At 44.0% G+C, this 17882-nt stretch overlaps 2 protein-coding genes across 5 annotated transcripts in view; both read left to right on the plus strand.

The window, feature by feature from the left end:
* The window catches only part of LOC118514155 (laminin subunit alpha-1-like), a 73756-nt gene that overhangs the window by 46403 nt on the left and 9471 nt on the right, over positions 1–17882 (plus strand). The window lies entirely within an intron of this gene.
* On the plus strand, positions 247–12461 carry LOC118514163. Its single transcript, XM_036060827.1, has 3 exons — positions 247–439; positions 4384–5109; positions 8681–12461. The coding sequence occupies exons 2-3, from the start codon at positions 4527–4529 to the stop codon at positions 8686–8688; spliced, it is 591 nt and encodes a 196-aa protein (XP_035916720.1). The 5' UTR covers positions 247–439; positions 4384–4526; the 3' UTR covers positions 8689–12461.

Genomic DNA, 17882 nt, shown 5'->3' on the forward strand with positions numbered 1-17882 from the left:
CAAATTCTTCTCTCCCGGAAGGCTCCTCGAAAACCCGGCAAGTTCTATACGTACCACCCAAAGTGCAAAACACTGTAAAGCTGCGTTTATGTTTGATATCAAACATTCATGCAACATTGCTGCTCTTTCTCTCTCTCTCACACACACACTCTCTCTATCATTTTCTCTCTCTTTCTCTCTCTCTATTGGAACTCACTCAACCGGTTCTCGCGCACGCACTGCAAAACACGAGCTGCCGCGAGCCCGGGGTCGCTCAGAGCAAGCGAGTCGTTCGGTGAGCTTCGTCGCGAGTGCACGTGTTTTTCGGTCAAAGAAGCTTACGCAAGTTGTGTTCGCGCAGAAGGAATTAAGAAACAACAGAGCTCTCGGTATAATCCGTAAAATACCCTCTTATCGGGCACGGCGAGATTTGTGCGTGTCCTGTCGTAAACAAGAGAGTGTAAGTGATGTTGTGACATTAATTCTTGTGCGCCAAAAGAAGGAAAAAGTGTTAACCGGTTTTAATGTGTGTGATGTTTATTCTTGAAAGATACAGAAAAAAAGATTGTGTCCAGTAACGGAAATTCAATCAGCCCCAGATATATCTCTCAAAAATGCCTTCGGGTTGTTGATGTGCTTCCGAAGAGTTCTTGTGGTGAACAGAAGCAAATTTTACGTTGCGGAGCTTCATGCTTTAGGCAGCAAAAGAATCCGAATCGATCTTTTTTGCCAGAGTTCTTGGGAAACCTTAAAAAGCCCTCGAGCCGTCGCTACGTTTGCCGGCAGTCGAAGACCCGTCATCATCACCACAGCAGCAGCAGCCGCAGCGACGCAAAAAGGCAGAAGCATCACGAAACATACCCCGCGGCACCGAAGAAATATGATTTTCTGATTGATGCTTCCTCGTCTCGTCTAAAATGTGGTTCAAAGGTGGTGGTTCCTGGGTGCATTTGAAAGTGTGTGTTTGTGGACGGGCTTACGTGCGATTGTGTGAATTTTTATTCAAAGAAACCTAGCCAAAATAATGCAGAAAAGGAAAATATTCGCGTGTGTACGTGTGCGTGTGGAAACAGCAGGGTCATGAAAGAGGAATTTTGGTGTCCAAAACAAAAAAAAGCGATTGAAATCGAGTGTCCCTCAGAGTGTTGAACGTATCAAAACGTTCCTGATTTGCGAAAAAATACGATAAACAGATCTTAATCTTTCTTTTCTTCTCGAGGATATCACAATAACAATCCGCTTCTTGACACTTTTTGGGAGATTATTTGTTCCACGTCACATCGTCCTCAGGGCAAATTCTCACAAAGGCTTAATTGGGTGAAGGAACATGTTGGTCGTGAAGCGAAATGTTTTCTGTAAAACCCTCGAACAACGGAAAAAGAACAGAATTACTCGCTCGAAAAAGAGAGATTAAACAGGATTATATTGGTGGCTATCAGCTACGACGGCATAAAATTGAAACATAAAACAAACAAAAATTACAGACATTATTCCTCATCTCTTTCTGGGTGGGTAATGAAGTCATTAAAACGCCCCACATTCTGGTCCCGGTGGTGTGTACCGTTGATTATTTCCGAAAGATTAGGGAAAACTAGTGAGAGCAGTTGGGGAAGAAGTGGACGTAATCAACAGATGCTGCGAAGTGAAACGTGATACATGAGAGGTTTTGCAGGAATATTTGACCATTTCTGCGCATATGTGACTTCAACAAGGCTGGTTGTAGTTCAGAATGTTGTTGTTGAAAAACCGATGTGCAGTATGGTTTGTGTGCTCTGTCTCACTATGTAATGAATTTATCGCTCGTAGCTCGTTGACCGAGATTGATTTAAAAATTCCAAGAATATTCAATGCCACACGTGTAATTGTGATAGGAGATTTCGTAGAAGAGTGACACATGAAATGATAAGATAAGAGGGAGCTATCGAAAACTGCGTGACTGACAACAACGATGAAATAGTCGCATTCACGATATGATCGAAAGCTGGAACGAGGCCCAAATTTCGCGGATTGTGGTTAGCATATCAGCATCGTTTGAACCCACTTAACTATGCTCGTGCTACGGCACACTCTTCGCCCCACAGAAGCGCACACAGTAAGAGTCCCTTCGGTCTTATGGCACATTAGAATGGAGCACACTCACAACTTCAGGAGGCATGGACAGTTAGATGGATCGATGATGACGGCGTTCTTGTGTGTTTCGGAGTTTTTGGGTGGTCATGTCGGGTGGTGGACGATCGTGTGGCGCATCTCCTCTTGCTCCAACTCTTTCCACGTCCATCTAGAACAGGGTAGGACACACACCAAAAGAAAAAAAAAGGAGTAGCAACAGTTATATGGGAAGAGCACAATGTGCAATGTGAAGGAGGCATAATAAAGGAAGCGAGGAACAGAGGCCCACCAAAACGCTTCTCAAACTCGAGCACTCGAATCGAAGGGTACACATTAAATCATAATACATAAATTATGTATTGTGTTGTGCCTTGATCCGTGTCGATCCGACGTCGGTGTTTGTGGGCGCTCATTTCGGTTTTTGTTGCGGGCGGTCAAAAAATCGCCACCACGCGTTTTCGATGAGGATCGATTGGGGCGAGAGTTGGGTTCGTGAAGGGTGAATGTTTAGCTAGTGGGCTGTTTTTTTTTCGCTTGATTCAGTTCTTTTTATTTTCCTTTCTTGTAGTAAGTTGAAAATAAAGCAAAAAAGCAGCATGTGTGGATTGTGATGAACGCATTATTACGAATCACATACAAATCATGTACGGTTCATTAAGGGTAGTGTTGTGTATTGTAAGTTTGATTGCATAATTATACTTATTTTTGGGCAGTTTCGGGTTGTTCGTCTGTTATTACACGGCTGAATGATTCGAGCTGTTGCAATTGCAGCAATCATAAGAAGTGATTTTCTTGAGCTTCGTTTAGTGTGTGACAAATAAGAATGGTTTAAATAGCTCTACACTGGAATAGAAATGAGGTCAAGGAGATTGATGATCCTTTCACTCAAGAATCCCGGGCCAACCAATCGATAAAAAATGTTTGAAATTTTATTAAGCTGCAGAAAAAGCGTTGAAAGATGAGCCTTTCCTTTCACACCATTCTACCCCTACTAACTTTTTTTCACAATTCTACCCGGAAATCCTATCGGAAAACGGGTGCCCATGCCGGCTCCAAAGAGTTACATTCAATTATTGCCCAAAGTACACTTACCGGTTCACGGCGCATGATGGGTTAAGTTTCCGACGGCTCGGCGAGGAAAGAGCGAGGTGGATCTCATTCGTCGACCAAAGTGGGAGATCAGTGGAAAAAGAAGCCGAAAGCGAAAAATGCCGACAAATCATTTCCCACATCTGAGCTCGGTGGCAATCGCACTCGGCCTTTTAACGTGTAGCCGAGATGGGATGGGAAAATTAGTGAGAAACGAATGGTGGCGGCAACTCTCAGCTTGATGATGATGATGCTTTACGTTTGATGTTTTATTCGGGCAGGAGATTCATGGTGGGCAAGAATTCCGCGGGAGCATGTAGTACAACGCATACGAGCATGATTCAATTAAACGAGCATCAAGTAAACAAATAGCCCCAAGAACAGGGCAAACCCCCAGTGGAGGTCAGAAAAGTAGACTTGAGATGGAGTAGCAATAGCGACGATCGCCACCACAAAACCCGTTGTGTTTGTGTTTCGTGTTTCCTTTAGTTTGCTTTGGCTGTAGAGATCCGCGCTTGAACGCCGTGGCTCACAATTCCAAAATCGACAAAATTCATAAATATGGGCCACCCGAAGCCGCCACAAGGAACACTGATGCAATAGAGCTCGCACCGGTGCTAAGAAATGTGCTGAGACTGTATATGCCAGGAACGGTGCTCTAGAGAGGGACCTTTTCGGCTTCATTTTAGGAGTAATTAGTGTTTATACCGTAATGTGCATACTTGTGGCTTGATGAGTTGCAGAAAGAGTAAATTTAAAACAAGATGTGCTAGTTTCGAAAGCGATACATTGTTCAGCACTAATTTGAAACCGTTTTAATGGAATGAGAAATTAACATTCTTAGAAGCAAAATTGGTATTACCTCATGCATACGCTCGTTTATCAAACGAAACCGTTACGACAGACCTCTAATACTGCGTTAAACCCCATCTTAGCACCTTATCAGTGCGAACCTTTCCTTATCATAAACGAAACGTTCAACCAGCTGCTGCCTGCTTGCTGTAGTATGTTTTATGCTCGTAAGCAACAAGGAAGAAAACAGAAACACTTACGAATTCTCATAAGCTCCTACATTGTCGCGACTGTTCCGTCAACTTCCCCGCTTCCATGACCCTCCGTTATGTCCACACGTTATCTTAGTGCGAGTGCCAAAAAAGCAACCTTCAAAGTTTTGCGTGTAGCTGATAACAGCGCCTTGCTTTACAGTGTGTGTTTGTGTGTTGGAAGAAATGAGCTACTAATTGAAGTTACGTGTGTGGTGAACGTAAAACAAGACGCGTTTCTTCCTACTGGGGGAGAGTATGTGCCGGTAGGAAGATGCGCCATGGGAGAAACGACGAGCAAGTAAGATGATGGACGAACGAGCCAGCACGAACAGCCACCAGTATGAGACGTTCCTGCAGCGTCGTCGATGTTGGTTGGTACTGGGCCGCACGGTACTCACCATCTCAGTGCTCGGTTTGCTGACGATCGGCCTCTACGTTGGGTCGAACAGAGTGCACCTAGTCTCCGGTGAACCGGTGGTCGCTAGTAACGACCCTCGGGCACCATACGTAGCCATCCGGGAACGACGGGAAGCAATAAACGGTCCCGAAACGTCCACACGATGGCAACCCACATTCAACGACGTACAGCCAACGTTAAAACGGCGACCACAGTCGCGACCAGGAAAAAAGAGGACCACCAAGTTACCAAAGAAAACCAACCCTGCCAGTCCGAACATTTACGGCAACGAGACTACCGACTACATCTACATCGATGCTAGTGGCGTGGAGCATCCGCAGCACCCGCACTACCATCACCCTAATCTGTCTACAAATGGCGAAATTTATCGGCTAGAAGAAAATGTGCTCCAGCACCATCCGAACGGTGGCACCACAATCGAGAGCGTCCTTCACGTGAGGCGTTACAAATGTTTTAAGCACGCCCGAGGTGAGTTGCCTACTTTTAGGCGTTATTGGCGGAAGACCCAAGTTATTAAGAACTTATGCATTATATGTAGCAACTGCAGTTGGAACGTTTCTCGGTTCTAATGGATGTTGTAAGTTTGGATACATTTCCTCGATCATTTTTATGACCCTAAGAAGAGTTTTGATGATTTGTTGTAGTAAGGTTCTACTCTCTACAGTTAATAGCACTCCAAGCATTTCTTGTGGCGTAAACAATTGGAAGAAAATGACACCCTTTTCATCACCTCAACCAAAGTAGGCAGCAACTCTGGCGTCTTTCCCCGCAACGTTTTGGTAAACAGTTTGAGTGTTGATTCAGTGGATGATGCAATGTAGCAATTTATCGTCTGTTTGGTCTGCTAATTTCACGGCCCTAGACTGTGGCTGTGACACGCGCATAAAGCCAGGGTTAGGCTTTGGTGTGTCGTACCGTTTCGCTTATAGCCGTGGTGTCACATTGTTGTGCTACCAGTACCACCAGGAACCTTGTTTCTACGTGAGGTCTTTTTCCGCATTTTGTACAGCATTGCTTTGCTAATAAAGTCAGGCAGGTCATGCCTGTCCCTTGGGATCCGTCGGTTATTTAGACCCTACGCTGTTGATCACACAGGCTTTTCGACTGGGTGATACATTGCAATGCTGTAGAGCATACATAAAAATGTAAACACTGCATTGACGGATGCTTGTTTATGAGAGAGCTTTTCTCTGTAAATTTATATAGTACCATGCTGCAGCAAATAATCGTTTGAAGATTGGAATCTACGAGACGAGTTTGTGCTAAAGATCGTCTTTGTAGTACAATATACAATATTGCTTTAAAGTGTGCAACCACCTGTGAACAAAGGAGTTTCAATCTCAATGTAACGGACAATCTAGTAGCGGGAAAATTCGACACGGATAGCCAACCTGGCGATGTGCGGGACACACATACTGGACTGGCCGTGCAACGTTCTCCAGGTCCGGTAGCTCCAGAATGAAGAAGCACAAAACTGTCGGTGGCAACTTACGATCCGGAACTGATTCACCAAGACTGGTGTTATTAAATTAGTCACGTAATCAATGAAAGGCACTGGACACAGAAAGCGCCGGTTCTGTGCGCCGTCTGTCCAGCGCCTATGAGTGTCCATATGCAAATGTTGTTAGCCTTAGCATTCTCTCTCTCATTCTCTCTCGTTTTTTTTTTCTCTCTCTCATCACTGAGGCCAACGATCCGTGGTGTAACGAACAAAAGTTAACGAGTTGCACACCCAGCGAAGAGGTTCAAACTGCAAAGTAATACACGCATACTAGATTGAGCAGCGTCGTTCTCAGACGCCCGCTTAAGTTGCGCAGAGATATATTCAACTGCTGCCAAGTCAGGCCAAGTGATGGAAGAATGCCGCGAATACGAAATGTATATCAATGCTTGCCGCCTCGGCATTCCGGTGGCGGAGGCCGATTGGTTTCGAACCATAAAATGACGTAATTTATAACGAAGCTTTTTATCCTGGTCTGGAATAACAAATGTAGCAACCGCGTCGAGTGACGTGACGGACGTGTATGTGATGGATAGGGAAATGATTTGTTTGATTGCGCCTTTTTACATTGGTTGTGTGGCGAGTTTTTCTAAGGTTTGTGGTTCAGTGCTGCGAAAAAAAGTTTAAATTAACCTAAAGGTTTGGAGTTGATGAGTTTCGCTAGCAGTTCTTATCACTTTGAGTGGGAAGTGTGGAAGCCATCAATAAATGTGGTTTACGTGTCAAGAAGTTAATAGATTTTTTCAATCTCCTGTGTACAGCTCATTTGTCACGATCACAGGGCAGAGAACAGGACTTTTCACGCGCATGTAACGCTGATGTATCTCAAGGCTGATTGTGGAGCTATCTTTGGACTTTTCGCAAAGCAAATAACCAATACGTATGATTGGCTTCCGAAAAAAAAATTTAAGTGTGTCGTGACATTTTTGCTCAAACAACTGGAAAAGAGCGAGCGTCCCTTTCACTCGACTTGCTGCTGACTGTTAGTTGCAAATAGCTTGTGGGCAACAGATGATTGATATTTCGAGCAATTGTCTGTGACAGTACTGCAACTGTTGCATCCGGAAAGCAAGTTCGAGTTTGGTCCGTGCAGTGTCCAGTAAAGGTAGCCAAGCCAATCGCTGTAAAGGATCCCAAGAAGATTTTTCGATACTTTTACACACTGTAGTATTCCCACGTGACTTCGGGGACAGACATGTCTGCATGTGTGGGAAGATGTTTGACTTTTCTTTTACTTCTTGCATCTCCGTTCCTCCATGTCTCCGTTACTCGAAATACCGGGAGGATCCATCCTCAATCTTTGTCAGATTTGTTCAACATCGGCAACGGTCTGATCAGATCTGTCAGATAACTCAAAACACTTATCCCGTTGCGCGGCATATTCTCTGTGGCCGTTCCGCTTTCCCCCAAACACAGCGGTTTTTATGTGCACAACTCTGTCGTAACCGCCTCACCGGGGATGACTCTGGATGCAACACGCAAAACGGAAGATCCGAGGACCGAAAGGACGACGCGCTTAGTGAGTGGGTTTAGATTTTCAAATCGCTGCAAATTAACTTTTGACTCGGTGAGGCCATAATTTAGCGATGTTTATGTCCGCTTTCGTCTTGGGCGAGAAAGAGAGCATCGAGATCACCCGATGCGACGATAATCATGGGATCGCAAGAACGGTTTAGTTGCGTTGTGTTTTGTCCATCCTAACGTCTTAACGATCGCAACAAGCAATATCCCACATCTTGGAGGCACTCAAATGTAGCCAATCGGTTCTTCCCACATGATGCACGCACACAGACGCCTGTGAGGTGAGAGTAGATTGGCATTCCGCGACATCGACACGGTTATCTGCTGCAGTAGTTGATAAACTATTAACCAAACGCGATTGCATCGCAACCGACGAATTCTCGTTAAACGATAATGCCACTGGATTGGGCAATATATTACAAAGTTTATCAACCATCGTGTAGTGGCAGATTCGTCGGAGAATGATCGGGCGCTAGCGTTAGTTGGGAAACACATTATCAAAGTGAAAGCTTGTATGTGCGTGTTTTCTAGAAATTTGTAAAGCTCCGAAGATATCCTAAGTGGTAGAAGAAAAACTCAATTCGATGGACCATTTGATGTACATATTTTTTAAGTATCTCGGGATGGTGTGATGTGAGTGGGTTGTATCACACCTCAAAGAATGTAAAACGCTTAATCCTCTCTTGAGAAGGCAATGTGCGTCTTGCACATTGCAATTGCATTGCCATGATCATTTACATTGTCTGCCATTGTACCAAACATCCAAGGTTGGAAAAAAGCTATATGTTATAGCTGTCATCGCTAGAATTGAATGATATCTGTTACACATTCAAACCTTATTTTTATCTTGTGAGATCCACATTCCTACATCCACCCTCCTCATTCTTGAGTCACCACTATTTAGCACTATGTGTCACCCTTGTCCGATGGCTGACTGTCCTACTTTACTGAGCAATTCCTTCCGGCATTGTTGGATGCATTTCTCACTTCACTTCCTTCTTTTTTCGCTTCCACCAGATAAATGACACTCAATTAGCGACTTCGACACACCGTTCAGCGTGCAAGCTACATACAGCAGACACATTCTTGTGGGTGCAAATGGTTAGAGCGATCTATGGAGCCTCGAAGCACACGGACCGCACCCGCGCAACATGTCGCAGATCCGATACAAAGGGACACCATTCTTCAGCGCGGCCCATACAAGGCACCTAACGGAGTCGACACGATGGTGGTCGTTCCGTTGGGGATCTCCACGATGCATGTTAAATGGGTCTGTGTGCAGCAATAATCAAATAAACATGCCAGCATGTCGTTCCCTGTTGCTAGTAAAGTGAGGATAAGTTGAGGGTGTATGCCCGTTCTCCGGTACGGATCACTTGTACGCGCTTATTTTATGCCGGGGAATATGGAGGCTTCTTTTACCTCGTTTTTTCACTCCCCACATGAATGAACCACACTCTTGCTTCTTGCGCCGAGATTTTTTACGGGGTAAACACCGGAATGCCCTTTCGCCAGGTCAGCTGTATGAATGAAGCATGAATGAAGCATGTATGTAGCGATGCCTCTTTGCGATGGGAAAACTGGTTTTTGGCTGGTCGCTTCCGGTTTCGGGGGTTAAAGAGTGTGTAAGTTGTGCTTCGGATAGGATTTCCTCGGTATACCCAATACGTGTTTGATATCTTAACCAACTGAGCTGCTTCCAAGCTTCCAGGTTCCAGCATCCCAAGAAGCAAAGAGCCCGAGTTCGAATGCAGAACAATCATGTTGTCCTCGCTTAGGGTATGGAAAAGAACATAAATAAAACAAAATGCAAATGAAGGAAAAAGGCTTCTTATTGCCACAAGGGATCCTCGACTGATGCAATCGAGGTCAATTCACCGAAAGGTTGACTTGCCGTGCTTGTTGGAAGGGTTTTTGCAAATGAAATGCAAACATTTTATGCTGATAAATTGTGGTAAACGGCATGAATGTCATGACCCGGACGATCTCCAAAATTCTCCATTAAAAGCGAAAGTTTCGGCCGGATTCGCTTTCCTTAACGGTCATTAATTCGATGGTTCGATTACTGCACACTTCAAGTCGCTGCTGCACACAGCTCACGGGGAGCATTAATCCTCCACGTATCTAACCGATGGGGAGGAACGACAATGTTGCGAAGAAAATAAAAATGTTTAAAAATAATTGACTTCAGATGAGCGTAGGAAGTGCACTGGACGAACGGGACGGGCATTCAGATTACTGCAGTGGCATGGCCGGCTAGTGAGACTGTCGCGTTCAGAGGAACTCGAGACTTCGAACAGCCGAAGAAGAAAGATTCTGTGGTTGGCTAAGCTGTTCAAGTGCTAGAGATGCATGTGTTTAATTGAAAATACATTTCCTCCTTGCAACAAAAACAACACACACCGACGACCACCAGTCAGACAGTCGAGTTGCACTCTTGAACGTATTTTGGCTCTCAAGTGTCTGTCTGTCGGTCGTGGTAGAGAAGTCAGGTCGCAGTTTGGTGAGCAGGTTTATGACTAGTGGAGTGTGAGCGAGAGGGATGGAGTGTGCAATTATGGTGTCTGTTCGCGGATTAATACGGATCGTTATGATGTCGCCAAGAGTTGTCCCAGTAGACGCGGTTCTATGGCAACTATTAAACGTCGGAGGGTATAGGGGGATAAATATAGGAACACGCTTGTAGAACATTGAGGTGCTGTTCGAGTGCCACTTCTAAGACGATATTTAAACACTAGAATAGACCACACTATCAAGCATGATTAATCATTCCGAGATCAGGATGTGGAATGTTCCCGACGAGGGAATTCCGGTTGAAGGTTACTGAATTGTTCGAGCGCTAAAATGTTTTGAACGACACTCCTTTGCGTCTCATAATCGTGAGACTAGCTTTTCTTGGCAAAAAATGTATCAAATGCCTATCACAGATCGTACCTATTCACTGGAACTCGGGACTCGGATAACGAAATCAACGCAGTCCCATAAGATCGCATCGCGATGGTCAGACCCGCGTGGTGTGTCGTGTGTCTTCTCTCTTATGACCTCATAACAGTTTGCCAGGGTCTAGAGAAACTTCCTAAGCCTGCCTCACAAAGCCAAAATTCTACGGTTGCCACATCGAGGAACTCACGCAACTCTCCGACGATCGAGATCTCCGAAACGGCAAAAATGTTTCCGTCAGTTCTGGCAACCGGTTCGCGTACACGCAGCATGCCGAATTTGGTAACCACAGATTCTTCCACATCTACACATTGCTTCCTTATTGCTGTTAGTTTTTGCTAGCAAGCACTCGATAGGTAGGCATTTCAACGATTCGCGCGAAACTGTTCAACCATCTGATTTGCCATCTTAAATATGTCTCTGGTGTGTGTTCTTTTTTGTTGTCGTTGTCTGCTAGAAACTTTTACGCACACGCATTTAAAATGACGTATACCAAAAGACATACCCACAATACAATGAATAGATACACAAGCAGCGTATATTCGTAACATTCGTATTCTCGGGAGAGTTTTTCGCACTGCTTGATCTTGTGTAGTCATCAAATGGGCCTTGAGATCGGAAATTTTATTTTTCTTTATTGTATTAAAAATATATAATATAAATAAATTATATAAATGAAAAAAATAATTCTTCCAACAAATATATGCACACATTAAAAACGACGGAGATGCCACATCATTAGCCTCCGGCCACGACTGCTGAAAAACTTTTTCAGGCGAAAACAATATCATTCTCTCGTAGCACACCATGGCCGGGTTCTATGTTAAAGCACAAAAATGGACTTGTAGAAGAAAATTTCTTTCTACACCCTCACTTACTTTACATTATCGTCGCAGCACTCACAGCACTGTGATCTATGTTGCTTTCCTTCTCTACAAAGCACATCACAAAAGAGCTGTTTGTTTACATTTTGATTTGTCAAAAATTCTCAACCTTTCTTACGTTTTTCTCATACACTATCTATATTTCCTGAAAAACATTTTTCCAAAATATTCTGCACCAACTGGGCTACTGTCGCCAACGGTCTGATGGCACTGTTGAAAAGAATGGATCCATAATCACGAAAAGTCGGAACATGGGTAAACTTGTGTCCGTTGATATTTGTGACCGTTTAAACTAATATTACCGTGGAGAAGAGGCCTGATCGCTGTTCTGAACACTAGGATGATTCGTCGGATCAAGCGTAAAAAAACTCTGATTTTGCAACAGTAAATCGAATACACTTCTGCTGATGACTGTAATCTTTCTACAGGGCGGAAATCTGGAGTCGTTGTGACTTGAAGTTTTGCGTCTAAAACCTCTTGAAAACAATCGATCGACTAACGTTGAAAAATCGTTGTCTATTATAGATTTCAACGCTTTCCACGACGCCGTCACACTTGAATAACGAAAATTTTGATTTGTGTATAGGACAGAGGGAAATGTATACAACAGAAAGTCATTACTGCGCTGGTGCGCCGTGAGTCACGAACGTTGTCCTTTATTAGCTGCTATTGAAATCGCTCCTCCCTAGCCTGTTCCGGTTATCATCGATGAATGGACATCCGAGCCATTCATTGAGAATTCGTACATGCAGGAAGTAATACAGACTTGCTAAGATCAACCATTCACGTTGACGTATGATTGAAAATACAAACCCTAGTTTCAAGGTTTTTGCACTGTGTTGTTCGAACGTTATCAGAAGTAGGGCAGGTTCTGCCAGCGCGCTGTAGCGCATCGACTATCGTACCTTGAGAGGCGTCATATCACTGTTATGTAAACAGTCGCTATCAGCTATCGTTAATGAGTGGAGAATTAAATATAACATTGATGTCCGCCACCAGGAATCATAAATTACCTCGTGCGCTACGTGCAGGCGTGTGAGAATAATGTGTGTCTTTCGTTTCGGTCTGTGTAGTTGCAAAAATAAATTATGCTGCTACGTCCCTATCGATCAACCATGTACTAGATCAAATTGATTTATGCACTTTTTTCATGTTTAATCATGATCGCTCTCTTACGATCCAGTTAGACCAGAGGAAATCTTGCAACGATCGATTTACCTACTGCGATGCATTCGTCTCGTTACTGTTAGCAACATTGTTAGTTTCCTATGAATAAGGCAGACTTCTTGATCTTCTTTTCCTACACTATGTGAAGCAAATTTTCCATTTTGACACCTACAACACATTCCAGCATCGGTTTGAAGCTCTCCTCAAGAACCGATCAAACGATCCCTCGTTCGACATTTGCTTCCTTGTTTCTATCAATTTTTTCATCCCCCACGGTCATTATTTTCAACCATCTGATCAAACCAACGAAATGTAGACAAGCAACAACCGCCCAAACGACGAACAAACCTCCCAGGTCCGACAGGATGGCAGAAATATACCGCTGCATGACATGTGCCGGGCAATTTGACCCTTTTTCCATCGAGTCCATCGATATCGGACGGGTATGGTGAGAAAGAAGACGTTGGAGGTCTTCGGTCGAAAGATGATCATGTGGTCGACCGCCGGTTCATGGCACGATTTGCTTGCGGATTAATCGCGACGAGCGATTTGCATCCCGCGAAACACTACTGGAGTACTGCCCCACTGTCCAAACGGAATTCCAAGAAGCATCGCACCAAACCGTATGCCTCACGATGCCAATGCCCACCAGGCACAAAAAATTTCCCTAGTGTAATTGCTCAATTTTCGCTGGAACACGAGTGCATCCAGCAGTTTCATTGTCCCATCAGTAATGCTTGGAACGAAAAAGGAACCGACACCAACGGGTTCTACCAAATCGAAACCGTGAATCCACGCAAGTAGCATCACCACTAACGAAACGTTTCCATGGTTTCTTGCGGCGATCGTACCGAGAAAATTGGGCAACTGAGGTTGGCTCTAGAATGAAATTCTGAGCAGCTCTTCCGTTTAGTATTGCATACGATAGAGGGTTATAGTCAATGTTGGATGGAGTTGGACCTAAACAAGTAATCCGATATACCTCTTTTCCCGCTTCGAATATCCCCACAAAACTCGCCTGGTGTCAACAGCCGATTGCTTCCCAGTGGCGTCGTCACCGTCGACATCGGATCGTACAGCAACAAGCTGTACAACAAATGAGAAAGTCACGCTTTGCGGAACAACACTCGTAAACTGTCCCATGTCCCCCACTTGCAGTTGACCTCCTACCGATCCTACCGACAATAGACACCCAGCAACGGACTTGAATTCCCTCGAGGGGGAGCTCGCACTGAATTGGGGCAGGATCCGGATGCTAGTTGCCGATAAATCATGTCGCTTGCTGGCTGCTACCCCTGTGCCATCGATCGGAATCCAGCCAACTTGAACATCGGCGCAATTAAACCATTTTACCGTTCAGTTTCAATCGTGGCAGCAGAATGTCTATCGAAATCCGGACAGTTTATTGTTACAATCAAACGACGATTAATTAACTTCCCAAAAAATACAGGCATGAGGTGAAAGAAATCTTTATTGGTTCCGTTTGGTATTTTGTTTTTGACATTTTAAGCGTCCTCAAATGTTTCACCTAGTAGCGGCCTTTTGAGGAAGTTTGGGGATGTGATGCGATAGAACTATCACGCAAGTTTAGACGAAGTGTTGCTTGTAGAGGTTTGGATGAAAGGCGAACGAAATCGATCTCTAGGGAACGATCCTTTCACCATGAGTTGATACATCTGTAAACTCTTACCTGAAAATCAGCAAGCGTTGAGTTTTCTGTCTCGATCTTCGCTTTGATCGTCACAGACAAAACATTGAACGGCACCAGCGAAAATGTGTCACGTACCACACTGCGCCCGGCAGGATGCGATCGTTGCACGGATGTTAATGTTTGTTTTATGTCACTGAACGGAGGCATTTTGCTGATAGTTACAAAAAAATATACATAGCCATTGAACAGTGTTTTCTTCTAGATAAATATTAGCTTGATGTATCATGCTGCCGCGGTTACTCTTGTGTTGCTAGGAGGAATGTGCGATGATCGCTGACAACGACTCGTAGACATTAAACATACCACCACAAATTCTTCCAACGTGTAACATCCTTAAGTGGGGCTTGGACACACAAACTAACCGACCATTGTGAATAATCAACTAAACGCTAATCAAACCAGTGGAACACACTCGATCAACTCCCTCCTCGAGTGACAGATCATTAAAGTTGTAATATTCCACTCACTCTTCAATCTTAGTGGTATGGTAGAATCCAAACAAGTTGTTGCACAGTCACAAGCTACAAAAAATAACAACAGAACATACGTCCTGACACACTATAAACACCCAAACCTGATGAGCAGCGGTCGTTTGGAGAAAGCTAGGGCACTCACTCACCCTGGTGTGCATGTTCTCAATAGCTTTTTGAAGTTAGGACGCCCCAAAACAGGATGATACCCATGCACTCTCAGACGATCCACAGACAGATGTTCCTATTTTGCCGACATCAATCAGACGTGCCGTTTGCTACCGTTGCACGTTCTGTTTTCGCCCAGGGAACCGAGTAAGAATCGTGTAAAGAAAACCACGGATGAAGTGAAAACAAACGTGACACATACATACACACGTACATAGTCCGTGCTGTGGACCTGACGTCGTCCCTGCAGCATCCACCAGCTCTGTTTGGTGTTTATTTTTTGTCTTTGGATCATTAAATACACCCGGCGATAGATAGATCGCGGTGGTTGCAGCGAGCTCCTTTAAGGTGGTATTGCTCGACGTGCATTTTATGCTGCGTCGGCGATATTTATAGGACCTCGAAGTCGGGGATCGAATATCTGCACCCGGTCTTGGCGCTCAGTGTAATAATAAAAAAGCGACCGGCAAGCAGACAGCCGGATAATCGCACACAGTGCCGAAGAAGCTGCTTCAGGGCCGTAGACAGAGAACAGACATCATGACACATCGTATGACTGATTAATAGGTATACTGGCTTCCAGTTCTGAGGAGTAGGCCGTAAATTCTTCCCGAAACTGCATTCTTTCGTCTGAAAGAAGTCGACAAATTATGACGATCGCTATCGCGGGTGGTAGAAAATGGACTGTAAATCGGGTTTATCGCACCATTGGGCCGCGATGGATTGGCTGTACGTCCACGTGTCGTTTTGTTTCACCGATTCACCCTACGCGATCTCCCCTTAGATCAAACGGTCAGTAAGATCGGTAAATTATTGTCATCGGAGCCCTGACAAGTCAATCTTTTGAGCTCCTGGTGTCAGCAGGGAACTGGCAGGCTTTCTTTGCTGCGTATGATCCAGCCATAATAATGTGCCATAAATCGATGGATAGTGTTGTAAATCACTGTGTATGTGTATGTGATGAGTACACATAATCAAACAAGATTCTAGTCGCCCTAACACCGTGAAAAGAAAAATGGTAGTCGGGGATGCAATATCGCTTTGTTTTGAGAATATTTTCTTCGTTAATTATTATTGTATTAGGGGATGTATTGAATTCGTTCTCTAAATATATTGATATATGTCTTTCTTGTAGTCTTGAGGTACATAAACATTCGATAGACTCTATTTTTTACGAAGTTATCCTCTCAGTAAATCTATTTATCATACCATACGCATCTAAGTTTGCCTTTACTCAATTCTCCTGATACCACAATCTGTACCATTCTGATAATCACAACTCTATTTTTAAATCCCAAATCAGACATTCGGCACCGAGCATGGTTTTATGGGCAAGACAAAAAAGGCTGCAAATTGCAGTTATCACCTAATAATGGCCTGGATTCACTCTCTCCAAATTAAACACAGTCTGCTGTTCTATTTAGCACTATCAAATGACTTCAATCCATCTCGCAAAGCAATGCAAACAACCGTAAATCTTCTCGAATTGGCGCTCCATAAAACCTAGACTTCCTTCTTCAGAGATTGGGCCAGCAATTCATCCTAGAGTCGTTTGTTTAGATATTGTTGGGGTCTGAGTTGTTCTCTACATCCTTTCCTCCATTTTTACGATGATGTAATTTAATTCGGAAGAGCAAAAGAATTTCAATCACTGCAGCAAGAGGGTGCAAGAAACAACAGCAACTCCATTCACAGCTTCATCCACACGACGAGAGAGGGTGGTGTTGTTTAGCTTATCTAATCCTGGTCGAAAGGTGTTAATGGCGATGCTTAATCTGCATTTTTGATACCGAGATACAAATCTACAGCATACAACTACTGGAACCTGCTTTTGCCTGTGTGCACAGTTTGCTCTAGCCTCTCAGTGTTTGTGTGTTGAGCGTTTAATTATATTCCTCACTTTACCACTCAGATGATCTGAGGTGATCTGGTCTACCAAGACCTCCCGTGGATGGGATTGAAAAATTTCACAGCATGAATATTTACTTATCAGCACCGAAACTCTCCAGCTTTCCTTTCGGGGGGTGCAATGATCGTGCAAAGTGGGTGCAATGTAATAGAAATTTCGCTTCATTACTCACAATGTGTTTGTGCATAAGTAAGTTTCCATGTACATTTCCGAACCGGCATGCGGCATGTTGCAGGAATGTGTTGCTGTTTATTAAGAAAGATCGCGCCAGTTGGTTGCTGTTGTCTCGTCAGCTATGCTAATGGGGCCACCGGGGGAGAACATAAGCTGATGATGCTAGTTAGCTCCCCTATGTGATCAGTAGACGATCGTGCATTAGATTTAGCAAGGCCGCAGAGCTACATTCCCATGTGTTGTTGAAGTTTAGTACTATAAAGTTATGATTATATATAACTAGCGTTCAGTTGAACAAAGCACGTTTAATTGTTAATCACTACAATTTTCTCATTTTGAATTTAAAATTTTGAATATTTTGTTGCGATATTACCCATCATTCTGTATAAAACAAAAAGGAAAGTCAAATATTTGGATTGCACCAACATGATGTTAAGTGCATAAATCATACTGATTTATGACATAATTTGACATTGTCCAAAAGGTCTTTCGCTTCTTCACAGTTGCTTTTCCGTTTTGCCCGTTTCGGCAAAAGTGGAGTAAACTGTTTGCCTGGAGGATGTGGTCCAAAGATTTATGAGTAAATTGCACCATTCGTACGGCGGGTGTTATCGAGCTTCACATCAAAAGGAACCCAAGATAGAAAGGAACAAACCTCGTTGACAACAACCTGAGACTGAAAAGTTCCTCCTGTCCCAGATATGGTTCAGTTTGGACCGAGCAGTTATGATTACTTTCTTCTAACCGGGAGGAGGTTCTGGTGATAGCCGCTCAATTAGCGTACTCTTCTCTCACA

Source organism: Anopheles stephensi, chromosome 3, assembly GCF_013141755.1.
Source record: "Anopheles stephensi strain Indian chromosome 3, UCI_ANSTEP_V1.0, whole genome shotgun sequence".
Taxonomy (NCBI): Eukaryota; Metazoa; Arthropoda; class Insecta; order Diptera; family Culicidae; genus Anopheles; species Anopheles stephensi.

Coding starts and splice junctions, on each gene's coding strand:
- LOC118514163 (XM_036060827.1), top strand. CDS start 4,527: ATGATGGACGAACGAGCCAGCACGAACAGCCACCAGTATGAGACGTTC.